Source organism: Mustela putorius, unplaced genomic scaffold, assembly GCF_011764305.1.
Source record: "Mustela putorius furo isolate JIRA1106 unplaced genomic scaffold, ASM1176430v1.1 tig00003903_pilon_pilon_pilon, whole genome shotgun sequence".
NCBI lineage: Eukaryota > Metazoa > Chordata > Mammalia > Carnivora > Mustelidae > Mustela > Mustela putorius.
The window spans coordinates 3,934,643-3,955,955 of record NW_025422051.1 but is presented as its reverse complement, the minus strand read 5'-3'; the positions used below and the strand labels follow the sequence as shown (position 1 = coordinate 3,955,955).

The 21,313-nt window shown below is 44.5% G+C and overlaps 1 protein-coding gene across 3 annotated transcripts in view; it reads right to left on the bottom strand.

The window, feature by feature from the left end:
• Positions 1-202: 202 nt before the first annotated feature.
• The window catches only part of SLC9A7 (solute carrier family 9 member A7), a 138,669-nt gene continuing 117,558 nt past the window's right edge, over positions 203-21,313 (bottom strand). For 2 of the 3 annotated variants that reach the window (XM_045068421.1, XM_004754971.3), the window contains 2 exons: positions 10,060-10,165; positions 203-6,287 (listed from right to left, as the gene is read on the bottom strand). In XM_045068421.1, the coding sequence (XP_044924356.1) occupies positions 6,036-6,287; positions 10,060-10,165 (358 nt within the window). In that variant the 3' untranslated portion in view covers positions 203-6,035. Of the gene's footprint in view, positions 6,288-8,271; positions 8,656-10,059; positions 10,166-21,313 lie in introns of those variants that run through there. The other variant, XM_045068422.1, reaches the window with a different exon arrangement.

Sequence of the window (21,313 nt, the reverse complement as noted above, 5' to 3'; positions counted from 1 at the left end):
CGATTTGGTCCAGAGGGTCTAGCTAGCCTTAATTTGTCAATCCTGGGTTTAGGGGACCTGGAGAGGAATAGCTTCCACCCAGAAAAGAACCCGCCCCCCCCATGAGGCCAAGAAACAGACTTAAGGATCACGCCATACTTTTAAAATGCAAAAGAAGATGAGCTCAGCCAGTTGATCTTTTTATTTTGAGTTTTGTAAAAAAAAAAAAAAAAAAAAAAAAAAAAAAAAAAGCTTTGAGAAAAATGTGTTAAATGTCAGTCAAGGGCAGGAAAACATATAGCTAGCTTTACAGTATCAATCTAAACATACACACAAAGGCAAACAAAGTAAAATGGTAGGGAAGGGTAGCACTTTGGGGACCTAACTGCGGGTTTGCCTTAGTGCACATAAAGGTTGCCGATAACTCCAAGTCTTTACTTTTTCACAGTTCAGCATACTTTTATTTCATATAACATGTTTATATAGCATACTATAATGTTAATTTTATAAAAACCACCGGTTTGCTACTGATGAAATAGAAGACAAAATTCTCCCCAATTACACATGTAAACTCTCTATAAAAAAGTTCCCCAGAAGGTCATATCCCATGTTAAATTCATCCTATCCTCTTTTTAAAAATTGCTTTTCACCTTTTACATGAATCTTGGTGGCATTACCATGTAATCATTTTATGGGACAGAGTGAAACTTCCTAAGTGAGAAGGACCAGATGTAGTTTATGTAAAAAATCAAAAAAACAACCTAGGAGGAGGGGCTTCTGCTGGGAAGTTGCTCTTTGAACAAGTGATTTCAGGGATAAATTCCAAATCCACAGACGTAACACCCCCACACCCGGAAATCACTCCTCCACTTCCCCAAAGCCCACCCAGATGTCCAAGTGGTGGGACGGTCACCCAGTTGCCCTGGGGCCTTACCTGCTTTCCATGCTGTCAACAGCACAGCTAGAGTTCCTCTTCCCATGTACAAGGCCCCTTCAGTCTGAGTTCCTCCCACATCCACAGGCCCCCGACCGCTGACCCTGACCTGTGGCAATTCCGTTAACCCTTATTTCAAAGGCGGCCATCCTAAAGAGAAGGTGGCCTCTCTCAAGGGGCTCCCCGTGCGTTTCAGGGCTTTTCAAAATCTGGCCAGACAGGCGGGCCTGCCTTCTCTTCTCCCAGACTCATGTGGCAGACAACTGGCTGCCTGGGTGTTCCATGGGGGCCCTGGCTCTACCCTGCCTTACAAAAATACAACGAACATCCAAAACTGGTTTTGCTCTTCACGAGTTCTGCTCGCACTGGGCGGCGAGACATGTCTGTTAGCTTAAAAACAAAACAAAAGCCCTACTTAGGAGCACTGAAACTGGGAAAAGGGGCTGATTCCTAGGTTTGGTTTTGAAAAGATTGTCAAAGAGCCCACTTGCTTTTCCTAGTTAGAGACTAGCAAAGCTTTCTGGAGTGTTCCTCTGTATATTGTCCTTATTGGGTTTTAGAAAGGCGGAAGGGCCCTTCAGGGTACCAGAGTGAAAGCAGCATTCGGATGGGTTGTTTCTAACTCTTGGCCATTAGATTTCCTTCAGCGCTACTGTAGCAGAGAACCGCATCTGACACTTGAACAGAGACCAACAGAAGGGACGGGAGCTCAGCAGTGTCCCTTTAACGCACGTGACAGACTCCCTCCTACACGAGCTCATCCACAGAATCAGCATCAAGAGGCCTGCATGAAACTCCTCAAGTTCCCCATTTCCCTTGCGGGTGAGAAGTCACGCACTTATTGAATCAGCAAGCTGGCTTTCCAGAAACCCTCGTTCCGGATGACCTCTTACAACAGATGGGGAAAGCAGCGTGCCGAGACACCTCTCAGAACTCACGATGGGTACCAAGCTCGGGGCCCGAGGGGTTGAGTCTCCCCTCTGTTGAACCGCTCAGCGGCCCTGCCTGCCAGTCTGTCTCCCCTCAGGGCATCAGTGGTGTTTCTACATTTGGAAACTGTTCTGTTCATATTAAAGTATCTGACACCTTAATATGACCTTGACTTCCCCAGCAGACACAGAGGAGGAGCGAGAGAACTGGGGGTGGGGGTTGTGAACGTGTGTGTCATGAAACAGCCCCTCTACTTTGAAAGGAAATCGCCCTCGACTGAAATGCTCATGGCCAGCTGAGAGAACGTTTCTTGCGTTTTTTTAAGAGACTTCATTTGTCCCCCCAACCACAATGTCCTCTGGTCTAGAGAGCACAGCACAACCTGAAAGCTCCTTGCTGTTTGCCTGATGAGACGTTTGATGTCGCAGTGAGGGTTTGGGGCTGCAGGGCGTGGGGGCTGGTTCAGCCGCTCCAGGGATGGGCAGAGGCCATGTGATCGCATCTGTCCTCCTCCAGCATGGCAGCCTCATTTCAAGGGCAGATTTCCTTCTCCGGGAGACAAAGTTCAGGTCTCCTCTAGTCCCCAAAGCGAGTACGACCACGCACGGCTGGAGTGCACAGCGCCTGTCTGCCGGCCCGGACAGGAGTCGGCCAACACCACAGCCTCGTGACTTCCAAGCGGTCCTGAGCTTCCTCTCACCCCGCCGCCCTCACTCTGCGCATGAAACGGGCCCACGCCTCTGCTGAGGAGTCCAGCAGGGATTTGGGCCTGGGGATAAGCCAGGTGTGACAAGAAAGCAAGCTGACTGGACTGCAAAGGGGACTCCGAGTAATCGCAGGCTATACTGAAGAGATGACTTCTCCAAAGCCTTCACACCCGCTAGCTACTCTGTGAAGACCGAACCCTTCTTACCATGGAAGGGGGCAAAGACGACAGGTTTTTAACCACCCCCACCCACCCAGTCCATCCACTCAAGTCCCCCATCACTCCTTTCCCTGCACTAAGGTGTTCAAAGGTGACATTTAGGGTTGTGCGTCACGGAGTGCACTCAGGAGTTCGGCACAGACCATGTGCACAAAATCCCTTTGCACCTGTCTGGGCTATATTAATTGTTCGATGCTCGGTTTGTTCCAGAGGACTAGCAACAAGAGGAAACTCACTCTGCTAGACCATTCTTCAAGGTTCCAAACAGGTGCCATGGCAAGTTCTGGACTAAAAGGCTCTCAAGCCTGGCTTCCCAGGAGAACCCCTGAAGATCTACACTAAGCACGGAAGCCAGGCTCTCTCCAAGCCTGCTGGTTATGAATCTCTGAGCACAGGGCCTTTGTACTGATACTTAAAAAAACAAAAAAACAAACAAAAAACTAGCCAGATAATTCTGCATGTGCAGCCAGGGTTGAGAACTTGTGCTCTAGGACACTCAGCTCTGTGGAATTGTCACCACCCCCCCAACCCAGAAAAAATATACTTATAAGAGGTTAAACTGGATGCACTCCGCAGTTTCAATCTGATTTATGCCAGACTGGCAGCAGAGAGTCAGTCTTGAGCTAGATGGTTTTGGGGCTTTGTGGCACCCACTCTTCTCCTCTTGGCATAGGCATAAAGCTTCTAGAAGCTGGAAGCATTTTGATGAACAGGCTCCTTTTCCCGGACCCCTGATAAGGTCAGGATTATTCTCCACATCTTGCAAACAAAAGTTAGGGCCACAGGTCATTGACTTACTCTAATCCACTGAATAAAAAATCCAACCAAATAACTATAACCCTAGCAAAATTTTGATCTTGGCAAATCTCCATTTACTTATAGTAGGTCCAAATAAACGTTTGCATTCAAGACTATAAGACCTTTTTTGGGGGAAACACAACAATCTACAGATTGACTTAGAACTAGGCTGGAGAACTCTAGTTACCTTCTTTCCTTATGAGGGCAATTTCTTATTGATTTGCTGAAAGCTTCCTGGAAAACCAGAATGACAACAAAGCCTTGACTTGAATGAACAAAGAGGGGGTTCTACCTGGTTGGCTCTTTTCAAGAACCTTATCAGGGTTTTTCTGGTAGCTTCTTCCCTCCAAAATAAAATAAGTAAGCAACGTAAGAGGCAAGCAAGGCTTTTTATAAGACCCATCCAAAGAGCAGACCAGCTTCTCTCTCCACCTCCACAAATAACACACAGGAAAGCCTCCTCACCTTCCAAGTTTATAGGCATGACTGGTCATTACTGAGATAACTACTGAATAAAACCTGTGCTGGGTTTGGGCACACAAGCCAAGCCTGGGAGCTTCTCCCTACACTCTGACCCCACGACACAGATGACCTCCAGCGGCTCTGGAAAAAACCTGTTTCTCTGGCTCTGATGCAGAGGTTTTCTCAAATCCTTCACTAGCCTGGGTACTTTGGAGCCTTACGGGTTTAGTTAGGTGGTTTAGCTCGTTTTTTAAGCTTACAAAGCCCATGGAGGCCCATGAGAAAACCAAAATGGACTGTAAGGTACATAGAAAGGAAGGAGGGGAATAAAAATCATTTAATTCTATTATATCGAACCATATGAAATTGCCACTTCTGACTTTGAAAAATGGGTCGATATCGGCAATTTCATATGGCTCAACTTAGTAATTTTTGCCTGTTTTGCACAAATCATCAATTCAAAAAGCAAAGCAGTAATGTCTTATCTAAATATTAACCATTAAAAATGTGAGTTAAGAAGATTAAATGGCTGGTTTCATTATGGGTGTACTTGACTGGGCCGCCATTTTGTCTGCCACAATAAGAAAAATGGCCACATTTTATGAAAGCATTTTTTTTTTAAAGAGACTGGATTTTCTTTCTAAGATTTTCTTTCTGAATTTTCTTTCTAAGAGACCAGCACTGAAGCATAGAGACCCAGGGAAAATCTCAAACTTGGTTTCCAAGAGCTCTCTCAGTATTTTAGTTACCACGCAGAACAGCTCACCCACAAAGAACCAAAACTAAACACTTAGATTTCAAATCATACTCACACATTTAAGCTGGTACAAGCCTCCCCAGATACCAAGAAGATGACCCTTCTCTACATGGCACTCGGTGTTAAGACATCTAGATTCCTAACCTTAAAGCAGACTAAGTGTCCACTGGACTGAACGATGCTCAATTTTCCATTGACTTGCCTCTCAATCTTCTCCTGGCCACTGACATTCCATGCATTCAGTAGCTCAAAGTTTGGACTTCTACTCTGTCTTTAGAACAGCATCTTGTCTTTTATGGTCAACTTTTCTCACAGTGTGTTCCTCCTGCCCCAACTCTGAAGACTAGCTTATTGCCTCCTAGGCTCCTTGCTGCTCTCTCATCCCCAGAGAAGCATCGCACACATTTTGGTGTTATTCCTAAACCCCACAGTAGTCACCTCAGTGGTGGCCCTGAAGAAGTGACCGATTTTCATTCATCAGCCTCTAAACAGTTTCTTCTGTCCTCGGATTAATTCCAAAAACCCAACAGTATGACACAATTTTGCCTTTGGTTTTCAACATTTCAGTAGCTACTTCTTCCTAGAGATTTCCAGAGAAGGAATTCCAATTCTTTCCCCATGTTGAAATGTTCACGGATAGAGTTCCGATCTTTTCCATCTACAGGAAACCCAGGTAGCACAAAAAGTCCAGAAGCCTGACATGAGTTCACAGTCCCACAGCCATCCGTGCTAGGGCTGCCGCACTGACTGCTTCCTCCTGAGCTCTGTCCCATTGACCACTGGCTTCCCATGACCTTTGGAGGTCCGGTCTCGGTGGCCTTCCTTCGGGACCGTTCTTCCAGCCTGCTCTCACCCTGCCTGGCTACTCCTGCAGCCAGCTCAGCTTGCGCTGCTGTGTACGGACCCGAAGCCTCTCCTGGGAGGCCTCCCCACACCTGCTGCGCCTGGCTCGGATTCCGCAGGTGAATGAGTTGGACCGTTAAAGCATGCTATTTGTTTGACTCGGAACAGCACACTACTATGTGAGAAAGTGGGAATGGGTCTGCATTTGTCTTGATGTAGACACACTTAAGCCCCACTGTCTGCATCTTGGGTTAAATTTTAAATGTTAAGAGAGCTTCAGACCTCAATAAAACAGACGCATTAGTTCCACTGAGTCAGTGCCCTGGCTCAGACAAGCCTGGGCTTGCAGCCATCCTCACCGCACGGGTGGGCTGCCCCATCGCTGCAGCCTGGGGGTGGGGGGGCAGTCACGCATTATCCTCCAGGGGGAACACTAGGCGTGTGCCCCGACTGGACACCGGCTGGTCTCCTATTCCCAGGGCTCGATCCAGTACCTCCTCTGAGCTGCTCTTGGTTCTCCGACTGCCCTCGAGGCTCGTGGAGGCCGTGTGGGAGCCCGAGGAGCCATTTGCAGTCACTGTGCTGTCCCCGTACGTCAAGGTGAGGTCACCCTCGGTCAGGATGAAATCTGAGTCTTCCTCTCTCAGCGGCTCTTGGTTCTGAAAAGTGCAAGGAATGAAAACAGCAAATGGGAGACTGATCTCTGCTCGGGTTGGAGCCAACCTCAACCTCAACCACTCTTCTGAAAACTGGGGCTTGTGAAACTTGCCTGCCTTGAGCCTCTGGTGTGGCTACTGGATGCCAACTGTTGAGTGCTATTCAAGGGAGGGCACCATTGCCCGAACCAGGGCTTTGAAGCTCAGGAAGCACTTCTGATTTTTAAATGCCTGACAGCTCAGGGTTAGTACCAAAAGGAAAGAAAGGGAGGCCAGCCTGGGCCTTCAGCTTCCCAACCCACAAAAAAAGGAGGAGGAAAGTCACTGGGCAAAGGTGCAAAGAGGTTTGGAGGTCCCTCCCTTCTCTGGACAGGTCTCCTGAGGGGGCTTCCCGCCCCACACAAACCACCCTAAATGCACCTGGTTTGCATCTGAACTACTCTTTGTCTTAGCCACTGAGGGGCTGAGACAGAGCCCAACTAGGATTGTTTTCCAGTCCCCATAGAAGAACCCCTTCCTTGCAGCCCACACCCTTCCAGCCCCGACAGGAGGCCCTCTGATGGATGCAGTGAGGCGTGGAGAGGGAAGGAGCATTTTCTTGAGCACGTATTTCAGGCCTGCCAGGGAGGCCACTTGAGCTCTCTCTCAACCCTTACCCCTCCCTGCCTGGGAAGGGCAGGAACACTCCTGTCACCAAGGAGACCGGAGCTAAGAGAACCTATGGAATTAACCCCAGGTGGTCCAGCTGATAGGAAGCAGGGGTGGGATTTCTGAGGCCTCCAGACTGGCTCGGCCCCCAGAGAGGATGGGTCCGGAAGCGGCCCCGCCAGCAGCTGATGCTGAGCCGCTGTTGCTGCAGAGCAGATCAGGACGCCAGACTGGGCGGGAGACAGATGGCAGCCTCTCGGAACTCCCAGCCCATGGGGAGGGCTCGGGAAGCGGCGCCGGGTCGGACACAATCCTTCACCCTCTAATGGGTTTCACCAGCAAAAAGAGGGGTGCTTCGGTCCCCTGCTGCCCCCATGGCACATCTGTCAAACACAGTTCTGGAATGCTTTGGCTAAACTGTTCTCGCTCTCCTAGTTCCCAACTGTTCTTCAAAGGGCATCTGGAGCCCCTGCATTGTTTCAGCCACAAGGTGTCCTGGATGCAGGACATGGGACCGGCATCCCCGACAGCCTCCCGCCCCCCTCCCCAAGACTCTCCCCCACCAGTCATGCTGCCCAAGGCGATGGGCACATTCTCCCGGGCAAGCCTGCACTCCCCCACCCTTCTTGGTGCCCTTCCCTGAGGCGCAGAAGCCACAGCAGGAACTAGAGGAGCACCTGGTTAATGCATTCCGCCCCCAGGAGTGCCGGCCCCCTCCTCCAGGCCCAGCCTGTCTGCCTGTGCTCGCTGGTGACAAGCACAAGCCTGCTTTCCGCATTGCACCCCAGTGATGTCGACTTCTCCACGCTCCACAGCGTGACTCCACTAAAATCAATGCTTCAGCTTTGACAGGCAAGCACGCGCGACTCTTCTTGCTCGCAGCCCCAAATGCTCACGGAATGAGGTAGAGTGCAAATGTGCAACCGAGTAAGAATCCTCTACTCGGGCAGAACGTACTCCCAAAACTCACTCCAAACTCCCCATATTCCTCCTCACCATCAGGGTTTAGAAAGTCCCAAAGCTCCATCTGTCCTGCCATAGTCTTCCTAACAAGAAATGAGCTCACGCTCCCTGTTTTAGCATGTTCCATTCCTCCCATGCCTGTGAGTGCTAAGTAATATTTTCATTCATCTCTGTCAAAATACCGCAGCCGAGGCTCTTGGCTCTCCATTTTCAGGGGGAGCCTCTCCTGGCACGCAGCATTTTACTCTTTCGAGGACAGAGAGGAATGTGAAGCAACAGTACTGAGGGAAATGCCATAGATGCAGCCTCGCCCCCTACCGCAGCCCCAGCCAAGCACCCCTGCCCCCAGACACCAGCCCCTGTGTGGCCCCACGCTGACCCCTGGCAGTGGGAAGCCAGGCTTAGATTCACCGACAGGAGAAAGCAAGATTGGCTGTTGACCCACTCCATTACGAAACTCACAAGCCTGGACAAAGAGTACCCAAAATAAGGACATTGTAAAACCCAGTGGAGAGGGATTTCCAAATCAGAGCTTTAATGAATGTGATGCGCGGGTGATGAAAGCAGTCCACTTCCTTGAATTCTAGATGTTAAGCTGGAGGTCTGTATAATCATGCAACCAGCTGTCTACTGCAGGCTGCCGTGAGAATGCTGTCGAAGAACCCTGCAAACACTTGTGTTGCAGGATCGTGCCTATTTTAAACCATCAGCGGTCAACATCATGAACAGCAGAACCCTGTTTCCTAGGTGGATATTCAACCTGAGTGGTTTCGAGTAAGTGCAAATAGGGAATGAGGGACATCTTCAACACCACCCGATGAAACCAAAAGTACCAACGCTCTGTAGGTGACAGGTGAGGACTACAGTGTGTCAAACAGCCACGCGAGAGCAGCCCAGCCCGAGACCCTCACTGGGCTCCAAACTCCAGAGGGGGCCCTTCCCCTCTCTCACCTTGGACTTCCTCAATTAATTTTTCAAAGACTCTATGCTCCCACTTTCGACAATAGCAAGCCTCACTGTGTGTGCAGCTGAGACCCTGCTCGGGACCCCAGCCCCAAGCAGCAGGGGCAGTATGGGGGATTCTTGCTTCTTGACCAAGTTGCCCCGTCTCTGAGGAGGCTGCTCCTTAGCACACCGACCCCAGCGCCCCCCACCACCCAGCTATGCCCCCTGACCCTCTGTAGCACCTGAATGCCAACGATCATCCCCAAGCCCGCTGCCCCGCCCCATTAGAACCGACCTGGTCAGGGGCCTTCTCTCTCAGATCTGAGCTTTGCATTCTGCTTTCTCAACGCCAATCAAGTCAATTGCAGGTTATTTACAAATTCTCTGAAACCTGCACTAGGGTGGCCAATTACTAATCCTGGGACCTAGGCACTTTCTTCTTCTGTAACCCTGTAGTAGCAGCTTACTTACAGTATGGCCAAGAGAATAAACTTGGCCTTTGTGAGCTGTAAAGCTCTACACAAATTTGAGGAGTCCTTCTCTCCTAGAGCAGAATGGTTGTGTTCGTGACCAGATGATTGGGGAGGCAGAGTAGAGAGGAAGAAGGGCCTCTCCCCTCTCCTCTAGTCCTTTTATGTGGAGAGCTGCTTGCCCTCCCCACCCCTCTGCCCAGCAACCCACAGGAAGAGCTCACAAGTCAGCCCCAGAGCTCAGATGTCCACCAGTGTGGATATTCTTTTTGTACTGTGCTAAGTCTGAATCTGAAAACGGAAAGGACCTAACCACATCAATGTAAATAAAGCATACACAAGAAAGAATCCTCACATCTGCTAAACACTTTGTGGTTCACAGTGTTTTTCTGTATCTTAGCCTTTAATCTCACAGCCAGCTTGTGCAACTGGGCCCACTTTATGGATAGGAAAACCAAGGCACAGAATACTTAAATGGCCTCAGGGCTTGGCTTCAAATCTAGTAGCTCTGATTCCAGATGGAGTACTCTTTCTACTACACCATGGCTGTGATGTGACGGGACCCCACGGCCCAGGTAGAAGATTTCTCTGTTACTGTGCAAAACAGATCAACATAAGTCAGCCATTTCTAATCATCTTATTCAGAGAAGCAAAACCAGTGGATCTGGACGCAAGAGATTTCCTCTTTTTGGAGAAAACACTCCCCGGGGACAGCGAGCAGGAAAACCTGCCTCACGTGTTGTACTTACGTCATACACCTGGGGACTGGTCAGACACCGAGCAAGCAGGCCACACCAGGCTGGGAGCGTGGTGGTCAGTGGGGGGCCGCTGTGTGTGAGGATGGGCTTCAGGTAACTTTAAAAAGAGAATTAAGGAAAAAATGTCTGCAGAGAAGACCCACACCCCACACAACGTGTTTAGAAATCCCCCAGAGTAAACCATCCAGACATCTACCCACAAAAGGCCTCTCCCCACCCTCCTGGTTAAATGCCCCATTTAACCAGTACGCTACAGAAAATCCTTGGGGTCTACAATAGTCTGAATCAAAGATTAAACCATCCTCTGTCAGCCCGAAGTGTTCACTGGTAACTCTCGGGTTGGCAGTTCCCACTTCTCAGGCAATAAGAATATCTGAGGTTCATTCGAGCATCCTTCTCACTTGCTTGTTATGTTGAATGAGAATTTTGGTTTCAATCAGCATTCCAGCTTTGGACACAACCAGCTCATGCCTTGGAAACAGGAGACAGACTATCAGCTTCTCCACCTGGACACTAGGGGACTGCCCCACCCTGTAGAACACCAGGCCGCACCCCTGGCCTCTACCTACTACGACCCCTCTCCCAGGTGTGACAACAAAAGTGTCTCTAGACATGGCTGAATGTCCCAAGAGCTCCGGGTTGGTCAGTCCGTGGACATCTGTGCCACCAAACATGTGAGCCCCTGTGGGAAGCCCCACGAAGCACGCGTCATCTCATGACAGTGCCTGGGCTGTTTCTGGTATCCACAGCCCCAGCACTCTGGAGAAGGCAGAGACTCACATGGCCACGGCCATGGCCATGGTAGGAATGACCGAGAGAACTCACAGGAAGGCAAGGAGGCATCCTAGTCGTCTACACCCCAGGATCTGGGGGATCCTTCTCAGAGAGAGTCACTCCCAAAAGGACGAGGTGTGGGCTCTGCTATAGCCTTTCACGAAACCAAACCAGCCCCATCTGACCGCTGCCCTCCAACCACGTTTCTGGGAATGGCCTCTGCTGGCCTGTCGACTACTTTGAGTCCGGCTGCAAAGCTGACAGCAGGGCTGGACTGTGGAAGGAATAATGGAGACGCACGCAGGAACCCCAAGGCTACCTTTCAGTGTCCTGCCTGGGGTAGTTCAAAGGCAAGTTCTCACGTCCCCAAATATAAAAGTCCCTCTAACAACTTCTTTAAAAGAGGGAAAAAAGCTATTTACATATAGATTTTTAAATATGCAGATTCTTTGAAGGGCAAAATGAAATATCAAGTCTCTATCCCCACCCATTTTTCTGGTAATTACCATTACGACTTCACCGAAGACCTTTTTTATTTTTTTTAAACTGAGGTATAACTGACATAAGTATTATTTTCGTTTCAGGTATATAATATGGTGATTTGGCCTTTGTATCTGTTGCAAAATTATCACCTCAATAAATGTGGCTACCATCTGTCACCATAGTCATCATACATAATACAATATTATTGACTATATTCCCCATGCTGTACATTATATCCCTTTGACGTATTTATTTTCCAACTGGAAGTTTGTACTTCCTTTTTAAGATTTTATTTATTGGAGAGAGAGGGAGCGAGTGTAATGGGGAGTACAGAGGGACAGGGAGAAGCAGACTTGCTGCGGAGCAGGGAGCACGACACAGGCTCGATCCGAGGAGCCTGGGATCCTGACTTGAGCCGGAGGGCAGACACTTAACTGACTGAGCTACTCAGGCGCCTGAAGAGGTTTGTACTTCTTGATCCCCTTCACCCATTTCACTCCACCAACTTCCTTCCCCTCTGGCAGCCACCAATCTGTTCTATCTGTGAATCTGGATTTTTGTTTGTTTTGTTTTCTAGACTCCATATTTAAGTGAAATCAATGTAGCATTTGTTTTTCTCTGATTTATTTCACCTAGCACGATAACTTCAAGATCTACCCATTTGTCACAAATGGCAAGATTTCATTCTTTTTTATAGCTGAGTAGTGTTCCACTCTGTGTGTGTGTGTACACCACTAGAATATGTTTTTTCTATTTCTTGATTGAAAAAATTTAGTCAGAGGTTTTAAACTCTCTCCTACAAAGGATGGTACATTTAATTCGTTTATACTCCTGCCTCTTCAAGTTTTTCCTAATTTTGATTATAATTAATTTTATACAGCAGATATATATATATATATATAGATATATATAGGTGTATATATATCTATATATATATATAGGTGTATATATATCTATATATATATAACATTTACATTCTATTTTATAATTGATAAGTAAATCTTCTATACTTTGTCCATGGACTGAGTCTAAATGTTAAAAGCCACTAAACAGCATTTGAAATAATATTATTATATAAATATTATTCACTGTAGCCAAGCAGAGTGGTTACAGCACTCTTTTTTTTTTTTTTAAGTAGACTCCATGCCTAGTGTGGAGCCCAATGTGGGGCTTGAACTCACAACACTGAGATCAAGACCTGAGCTGAGATCAAAAGCCAGACACTAGGGGTGCCTGAGTGGCTCAGTCGGTTAAGCGTCTCACTCTTCATCTCAGCTCAGGTCTTGATTTCAGGGTTGTGAGTTCAGGCCCCGTGCATGGAGCCCACCTAAAAAAGAAAAAAAAGAAAAAGAGTCAGGCACTTAACCAAATGAGCCACCCAGGTGCCCCATGGTTAGAACACCAGTAAAGGAAATGTAATACAGTGTCATTTAAACTTTGTTAGTGAGAAGAGAACATTTTGAGTGTCTTGCGAAATACAAGATTGTCTTTTAATTTCATTTTGATCTCATTCACTTCTGGGTTTTAAAACAATCACTACTTCTTCAATGTTGTCCCGTTAGTTGAATCTGATTTTGGTTTTATTTGATCCTTATATTGTTGTTGGCTTTCTCCCCCTTTCTTAAAGAGTCTGCACAGCGTTAACCTTTCTCAACTCTTGGATGTCTGAAAGCCACCCTCCTTCCTTCCCCCCATTCAGTTTGGGGGTAGAATTCTAGGCTCGGGCTTTTTCTTTTCAACCTAGAACTCTGACAATGCTAGATGGTATTCTAACATTCGGTTTTGCTAATGCCACATCTGATTCTTCTCTTTAAAGGCTTCCAGTCTTTCTCTTTGGAAGCCTCATGAGTCCTGCTTTTCCTCCTTAGTTATGGAATGCTCCAATGTATCCATTCATGCCACTCACACCAGCCGGCCCCCCCACTCTGGAGACAAGAATCTTCCCTTAGCCAAGGGAATTTTTTTCTTCCATTATTTCTTTGGTTCTTCTTTTCCTCCACCATCTCTACCTTCTTTTAGATTCTGTTAAAGGACTCTGGACCATGTGGCTCTGACCTCTTGATCTTGAAACTCTTCTCTCGTACATCTCTGACTTTGTGCTCGAATTCTCACATATATATATTTTTTTCCCCTCAGCTTCATCTCCCAGATCGACAGTTTGGTCTCCACCATGTAATTAAACTATCCATTACATTTTGGGGTTCATTTCAGAAACCTTATTAATTTCCAAGAGTTTCTTCTTGTTTGCTCGCTTCTTTTTCTAATAGCTTGTTCTTACATTGTGACTGGAAAAGCCTTTCAACTCTAAGGCTTTTATCAGAAAAATTAAAAAAATAAATATTGGGGGGGACGCCTGTCTGGCTCAGTTGGTAGAACAAATATCCCCTGATCTCAGGGTAAAGAGTTAGAGCCCCATGTTGGGTGGAGAGTTTACACACACACACACACACATATATATTTAAGACATACATGTAGATATATAGGAATTCATTACTTTGACATGTCCCCCATGTCTTTCCTCAGTTTCCCAAGCAGGTGGGGAATCTGACCATGTCAAAGTTGGGTGGCAGGGGAGGTTACTCTAGGGAGAAAAATCTTTGGTGGCCTCAAGATCTGTTTCTCTACCAAGCCCTTCCCAAGCAGTATTTCTACTTTCTTTAGAGAGCTATGGCTTGAAGAGAAAATTAACAGCTACCGGTTGATCTGTGGACACAGGAAATGCCTGTTGGAGCTGTTACTAAAAACATTCTTCAATAAATCACCTAGACAAACTGGCCTGAGCCTCACTTTGGTCTTGGGCTATGGTTTTCTCTGCTACAATTCTGTCTATCTTTGGTCTTGCAAGTAGTCCAAAATATTTCTTCTGCGATTCCAAGGAGCTCCAGGAATAAGGAGGGAGCTGGTGTGCGTGCTGAGTCTCTCATCTTACGTTGCAAGCTGGTCTATTCCATTGTCAGGATTATTCAGTGAAGGAGGTACCACACCTGCTCCTACTGGCTTGTGGGGCTCATTCCCATCCAGGGAAACCCTCTTTTGATGCAGCCAAAGCCCACGTTTTCTTGTTTGATCATCTGTGGAGCTATAGAATGAACCATGGGCCCCTTCCTCATCGACTTCTTCAGACACTCTGTGCCTGCTTCTGTTCCTAGTTTCTCTCCTCCAAACTAAACAAGCAGAAATCCTAGCCACTAAGCTTTACATTCAGAGACTTTAGAGATCACTCCTGTTGCTCTTCAAAGAATCAATTTCGGCCGCATTTGGCTTCACTAAAGTTATGACTCACACAAAACTACAGGTATTAAAGGCGAGGAGATGTTTAGACAGGTATATATTGCAAAACAATTACCACAATCAAGCTAATTAACATATCCATCACTTCACATACTTACCATTTTTCTGTGCATCTGGTGTGAAGACTTTAACATCTACCCCCTTAGAAAATCTCTAGTATAGATCATTAACTACTCACCATGCTGTACATTAGGTTTCCAGAACTTTTCATCTTATAACTGAAAGTTTGTTCCTTTGACCAACATCTCTCCACTTCCTCCACTCTCCAGCCCCTGGCAACCACCACTCTTTGCTCTATTACTATGAGTTAGATTTTTCTAGATTCCACCCATAAGTAAGATCATGCAGTATTTTTCTTTCTGTGCCTGGCTTATTTCATAGCCTAATGTCCTCCAGGTTCCACCACGTTGTCCCAAATGGCCAAATTTCCTTCATCTTTAAGGCTGAATAATGTTCCACTATATACATGCGGACTCACACACATCTTTATCCATTCGTGCACTGATGGATACTTCAGCTGTTTCCATATCTTCATCACTGAGAATGATGCTGCTATGAACATGGGAGTGCAGATACCTCTGAGATAGTGATGTTATCTCCTCTGGATATATACCCATAGGTGGGACTGCCTGATCATACGGTAGTTCTGTTTTTAATTTTTTTGAGGAAGCTCCATACTGTTTTCCATAGTGGCTGCATCAATTTACATCCCATCAATACCATACAAGGGTTTCCTTTTCTCCACATCCTCCCAACACTTGTTATCTTTTGACATTTTGATAACAGCCATCCTAACAGATGTTAGGTGAGATCTCATTATGGTTTCAATTTGCATTTCACTGATGATTAGTGATGTTGAACAACTTTCCATGTGTTTGGTGGCCAAGTGTATGTCTTCTTTGGAAAAAAATGTCTACTCAGATCCTTTGCCTATTTTTTAATTGGGGTCTTTGGGCTCTTGTTATTGGGTTGTAGGAGTTCCTCGTATAATTTGGATATTAATCCCTTATCAAATATATGATTTACAAATATTTTCTCCCATCCCCCAGGTTGTCATTCCATGTTGCTGACGGTTTCCTTTTCTGTGCAGAAATTTTTTAGTTTGATGTAGGCTCATTTGTTTATTTTGCTTTTGTTGCCTATATTTCTGGTATCAAATCCAAAAACTCATTGCCAGGACCATTCCCCTACGTTTTCTTTCAGGAGTTCTATGGTTTCAGGTCTTGCATTTAAGTCTTTAAACCATTTTGAGTTGATTTTTGTGAGTGGTGTAAGATGGGTTCCAATTTCATTTTTTTGCAAATGGATATCCAGTTTTCCCGGAGCTGTTTATTAAAGAGACTGTCCTTTCCCTATTACGTATTCTCAGCACCTTAGCTGAAGATTAGTTGATTGAATATGTGAGGGTATATTTTTGGGCTCCGTATTCTGTTCCACTGGTCTGTGTATCTGTTTTAATGCTAATACTGTACTATTTTGATTACTATACCGTTGTAATATAATTTGAAATCAGGAAGTGTGATGCCTCCAGCTCTGTTCTTTTTGCTCCATGGAATTTTAGCTATTCAGGGTATTTTGTGGTTCTATACAAATTTTATGATTTTGTTTTTATTTTATTTAAAAAAAAAAACACCATTAGGGGCACCTGGGTGGCTCAGTCATTAAGTGTCTGCCTTCAGTACAGGTCATGATCCCAGGGCCCTGGGCTGGAGCCCCACATTGAGCTCCCTGCTCCGTGAGCCTGCTTCTCCCTCTCCCTCTGGCCTGCTGTCCCCCCGCCCCCATTGTGGGTGCTCTCTTTCTCTCTCTCAAATAAATAAAACCTTTAAAAAAAAAAAACCCATCATTAGAATTTTGGCAGAGATGTACTCATGTACTCAATCTGTAGATTGCTTTAGGTAATATGGGAATTTCAACAATATTAAATCTTCCAATCTATGAACACAGATATCTTTCCATTTATTTGTGTGTCTTCAACTTCTTTCATCAGTGCTTTTTAGTTTTCGGTGTGTAGATCTTCACCTACTTGGTTACATTTATTCCTAAGTATTTGTTTTTGATGGTATCATAATGGAATTGTTTTCTTTTTTAAGGTTTTATTTATTAAAGAGAGAGAGAGAGAGACAGACAGAGCATGAGCAGTAGGGGAGGAGGCAGAGGGAAGGGAAGAAGCAGACTTACCGCAGAGCAGGGAGCCTGACACAGAGCTCGATCCCAGGACCTTGGGATCATGACCAGAGCTGAAGGCAGATGTTTAAGCCACTGAGCCACCCAGGTGCCCTGGGACTGTTTGCTTAATATCTGTTTTGGATAGTTCTTTGTTAATATATGGAAATGCAACAGGTTTTTGTATGTTGACTTTATATCCTCTGACTTTACCTAGTTTATTAGTTTTCAAAGAGTTTTTTGGTGGAGTCTTTAGGGATTTCTATATATAAGGTCATGTCATCTTTAGGGGCGCCTGGGTGGCTCAGTAGGTTAAGTGTCTCTGACTCTTGGTTTCAGCTCAGATCATAATTTTATGACTCCTGAGATCAAGACCCACGTCAGGCTCCACACTCAGCAAGGGATCTACTGGAGATTCTCTTCTCTCCCTCTGCCCCTACCCCCCCTAAAAAATTGCTTTGCTTTTTCTGTATCTGTTGAGATGATCACATAATTTTTACTTTGTTAATGTGGTGTATATCACATTTATTGATTTGGACCACTGTTACATTTGAGGGATCAATCCCACTTGATCATGGTGTATGATCCTTTTAATATGCCACTGGATTCTGTTTGTTAATATTTTGTTGAGGTTTTTTACGTATATGCTCATCAGGGATACTGGCTTGTAAATTTCTTTTCTTGTAGTGTCCTTGGACTTTGATATTAGGGCAATGCAGGCCTCATAAAAAGAGTCTGGGAGTTGGGGATAAAAATATATGTTTATAAAAAATAAAAAATTAAAAAAAAAAAAAAAAAAAAGAGTCTGGGAGCATTCCTGCCTCTTCAATTTTTTGGAAGAGTTTGAGAAGGTATTAATTCCTTAAATGTTGGGTGGAATTCATCAGTGAGGCCATTCAGTCCTGGGATTTTCTTTGTTGGGAGTTTTTTGATAAATGATTCAATATCTTGTTGTTACTGGTCTATTCAGATTTTCTATTTCTTCTTCATTTAGTCTTGGTAAGTTGCATGTTTCTACAAATTTATCCATTTTTTTCTAAGTTATCCAATTTTTAGTGTACAATTTCTCATAGCAGTCTCTTACGACCCTTTGTATTTGCATGGTATCATTTGTAATGTCTCCTTTTCCATTTCTGATTTTATTTATCTCGGTCCTCTCTTTTTTTCCTTACTCTAACTAAAGGTTTGTCAATTTTGTTTATCTTTTCAATAAAACAACTCTCAGTTTTATTGATCATTTCTATTGTTTTTCTAGACTCTATTTTATTTCTGCTCTGATGTATGTTATTTCTCTCCTCCTTCTAACTTTTGGCTTAGTTTGTTCTTTTTCTGTTCCTTGAGGTATAGCTATGTTGTTCATTTGAGATCTTTTTCTCTTCTTAAAGGAGGCATTTATCACTATATCCCTTCTTAGAACTGTTTTTACTGCACACCATAAGTTTTGGTATGCTGTTTTTCCATTTTTATTTGTCTCAAGATATTTTGATTCCCTTTCGATTTCTTCCATTGGTCCACTGATCGTTCAGAAGTGTGCTGTTTATTGTCAACACATTTGTGAACTTTCCAGTTTCCCTAGCTTCATACCACTGTGGTTGGAAAAGATCCTTGATGTAATTTCAGTCTTCTTAAATTTGCTAAGATGTGTTTTGTCACCTAACATATGATCTTTCCTGGGACTGTTCCATGTGTACTTGGGAAGAATGTGTATTCTGCTGCTGTCGGATGGAATGTTCTATAGATCTTTTAGGTCCATTTGGTCTAAAACGTAGTTCAAGTCCAATGTTTCCCTATTGATCTTGTGTCTGAACAATCTATCAATAATGGATAGATGTGGAGGACTGAATGCCCATAAGAATCAACTTATCACTAGCATTTTGCCTCTCTTCTGTGAACTCTCTCCAATTTTCTCCATGTCCTTTCCAAGCCCAGGGAATAATGCATCCAAATGACAATGTATACAAAGTACATATGGCTTTTAAAAATCCCTGGGGGTTCTATTTCAGTTAATAGCAAATAAAGTAATTTGAACCATCATTTCCACTGAGAACAACTAGAAAAGCTTAGCAAAGTAAAACACAACAAAATTGTCTGCTTAATTGCACAAGATGCCAAGGCAGCAAAAAGGGCCAGAATCTGGAGGACAAAACCCAAGAGGTGAGCCTGGCACTTGGTGAGCCATAGTTCCCCAAAAGGTATCTGAGAAGTTGAGCAGAGCATCTGGCAGACCCACAAAGACAGACTGAATGTGATGAAAACTGGAGTGCTGTCCTTCTGAGGAAGGCTATGCCAACACCATAGGCTCTATGTTAGAACCCTAGAAAAAAAGACCAACAGAAAACAGACTAATCCTCACAGGAACTGACTCCCATCTTGAAGTCACCTTTATTTCTGATTGGGTTATGGTGATCTGAAATTGCTAATGCCCCCAGTGCCTAGCCACTGATCAGATATAAGCTAATCTGCTCTGAAGGACAAAAGCCTCATCCAGAACATCTCAAAGATCTCTACACTTTTTCATTGCCCATGTCCATCATTCAGTAAAAAAAAAAAAAATAGATGTACAGAAGATCAACGATAAAGTTTCTAGAAGATAAACAGGAACTGGCTTCATGAATTTGGCATAGACAAAGATCTTTATAAGAAGACATAAAAACTACTGATCACCCCTGGGGATAAAAATATATGCTTATAAAAAAAACTACTGATCAGAAAAGATCAATAAATTGGGTTAGGACCTTTTGTTTATCAAAAGATTCTATTTAAAAGTGAAAAGGCAAAAAAAAAATCCTGTAGTAAATTATGTTGGAAAAAAAACCTGTAGCAAATTATGTTGAAACTAAAAAAATAGTGAAAAGGCATGTCACAAGGAGAGATGATATTTTGATCATATATAATTAGCAAAATACTCCTACCCAGAATACCTAATGAAAACTTAAAAACAGTAAGAGAAAGGCAGACAACCCAATAGAAAAATGGGCAAGAGACTTGAACAGGTACTTCATAAAGGAACACACCAATGGCCAATAAATATATGGAAAGATGCTCAACCTCATTAGTCATCAGATAAATGCAAATTAAAACCACAACACAACACCACCACAAACCCAACAGAATGGCTACAATTCACAACTCCAATGGTCAGTGAGGATGCAGAGCAACTAGAACTGTCATACATGAAAGGAGAGTATGTAAAGTGGTACCACCGTTTTTGTAAAACTGTTTGGCACTAACTCCTAACGTTGAACCTATGCATGTCCTATGACCCAGCAATTTCACTCCTGGATATATTCCCAGCAAAAATGTATGTACAGATGCACCAAAAGACATATACAAAAATGTTCATAACAGTATTTTTCAAACTAGCTCCAAATTAGAAACAATCTACATGTTCATCAACAATCAATGATAAATAAATGATGGTATATTCATACAGCCAGATTCTATATAGCAATGAAAACAGATCAACTCAAGCTACACGTGACAACATGGAAGAGTCGCACAAAAGATGTCAAGCCAAATAAACCAGACGCTAAAATATATATATTCTGTAGTCCCATTCATACAAAGTTCAAAAAACAGAGAAAAGTATTAAGTGTTACTAGAGGTCAGGAGTGTGATTACATCTAGAGAGAAGGGTTGGTAATTGGGTTATGGCATGTGGGGAACTGAAGACTTTGGTTTTTTACCTTCTTTATTTTTTTTAAAGATTTTTATTTATTTATTTGACAGAGTGATCACAAGTAGGCAGAGAGGCAGGCAGAGAGAGAGGAGGAAGCAGGCTCTCTGCTGAGCAGAGAGCCCGATGCAGGGCTCAATCCCAGGACCCTGGGATCATGACCCAAGCCGAAGGCAGTGGCTTTAACCCACTGAGCCACCCAGGCACCCCGGTTTTTTACCTTCTTGGTGTTCAGTGTTTATTTTGTGAAATTCATCGAGCACCCAAGATTTGTGTACTTTTCTATATGGATCTTAGGCTTTAAAAAAATTTTTAACACTTTCAAAGTTTCCTGACTTTGTACTGCCTATCCATTTGATCACTATGTCAACTTAAATTATGGAAGTTTAACTTCTGGATTTTAATTTCCACTGGAGAACAGGTGAATCTACTAGAACAGAGTCTGCCTGCAAGTAGTCCAGCTGAGACATGGATCAGACTTGTCTTCCATTCGGCCAATAGGAATTCTCTTCCCCACATGGATTAACTACCCAAGTTTTACTACCCTTCCTGACCACAGCATGGTTCATTGCGTAAATTTAACTAATTCATTTACACAGGCTTATTTCCCTCAGACATAACGTTCTTAAGAGCCACATGAGACTATCAGCCTGTGGGTTAGCCACCCTAATGACATAAAACACTCCTCTTGGCCAGAGTGCTGCTCGCCAGGACTACCTGTGATTGAATGATCATTGCCTCTGGCCTAAGAGATGACTGACTATACCTGTACCAAGCACATGTCTTCCTTACTTATCAGAATTCATTCATGGACAACAAGAGAACTTCATTATTGGTGTTTCACAAATACAGGGA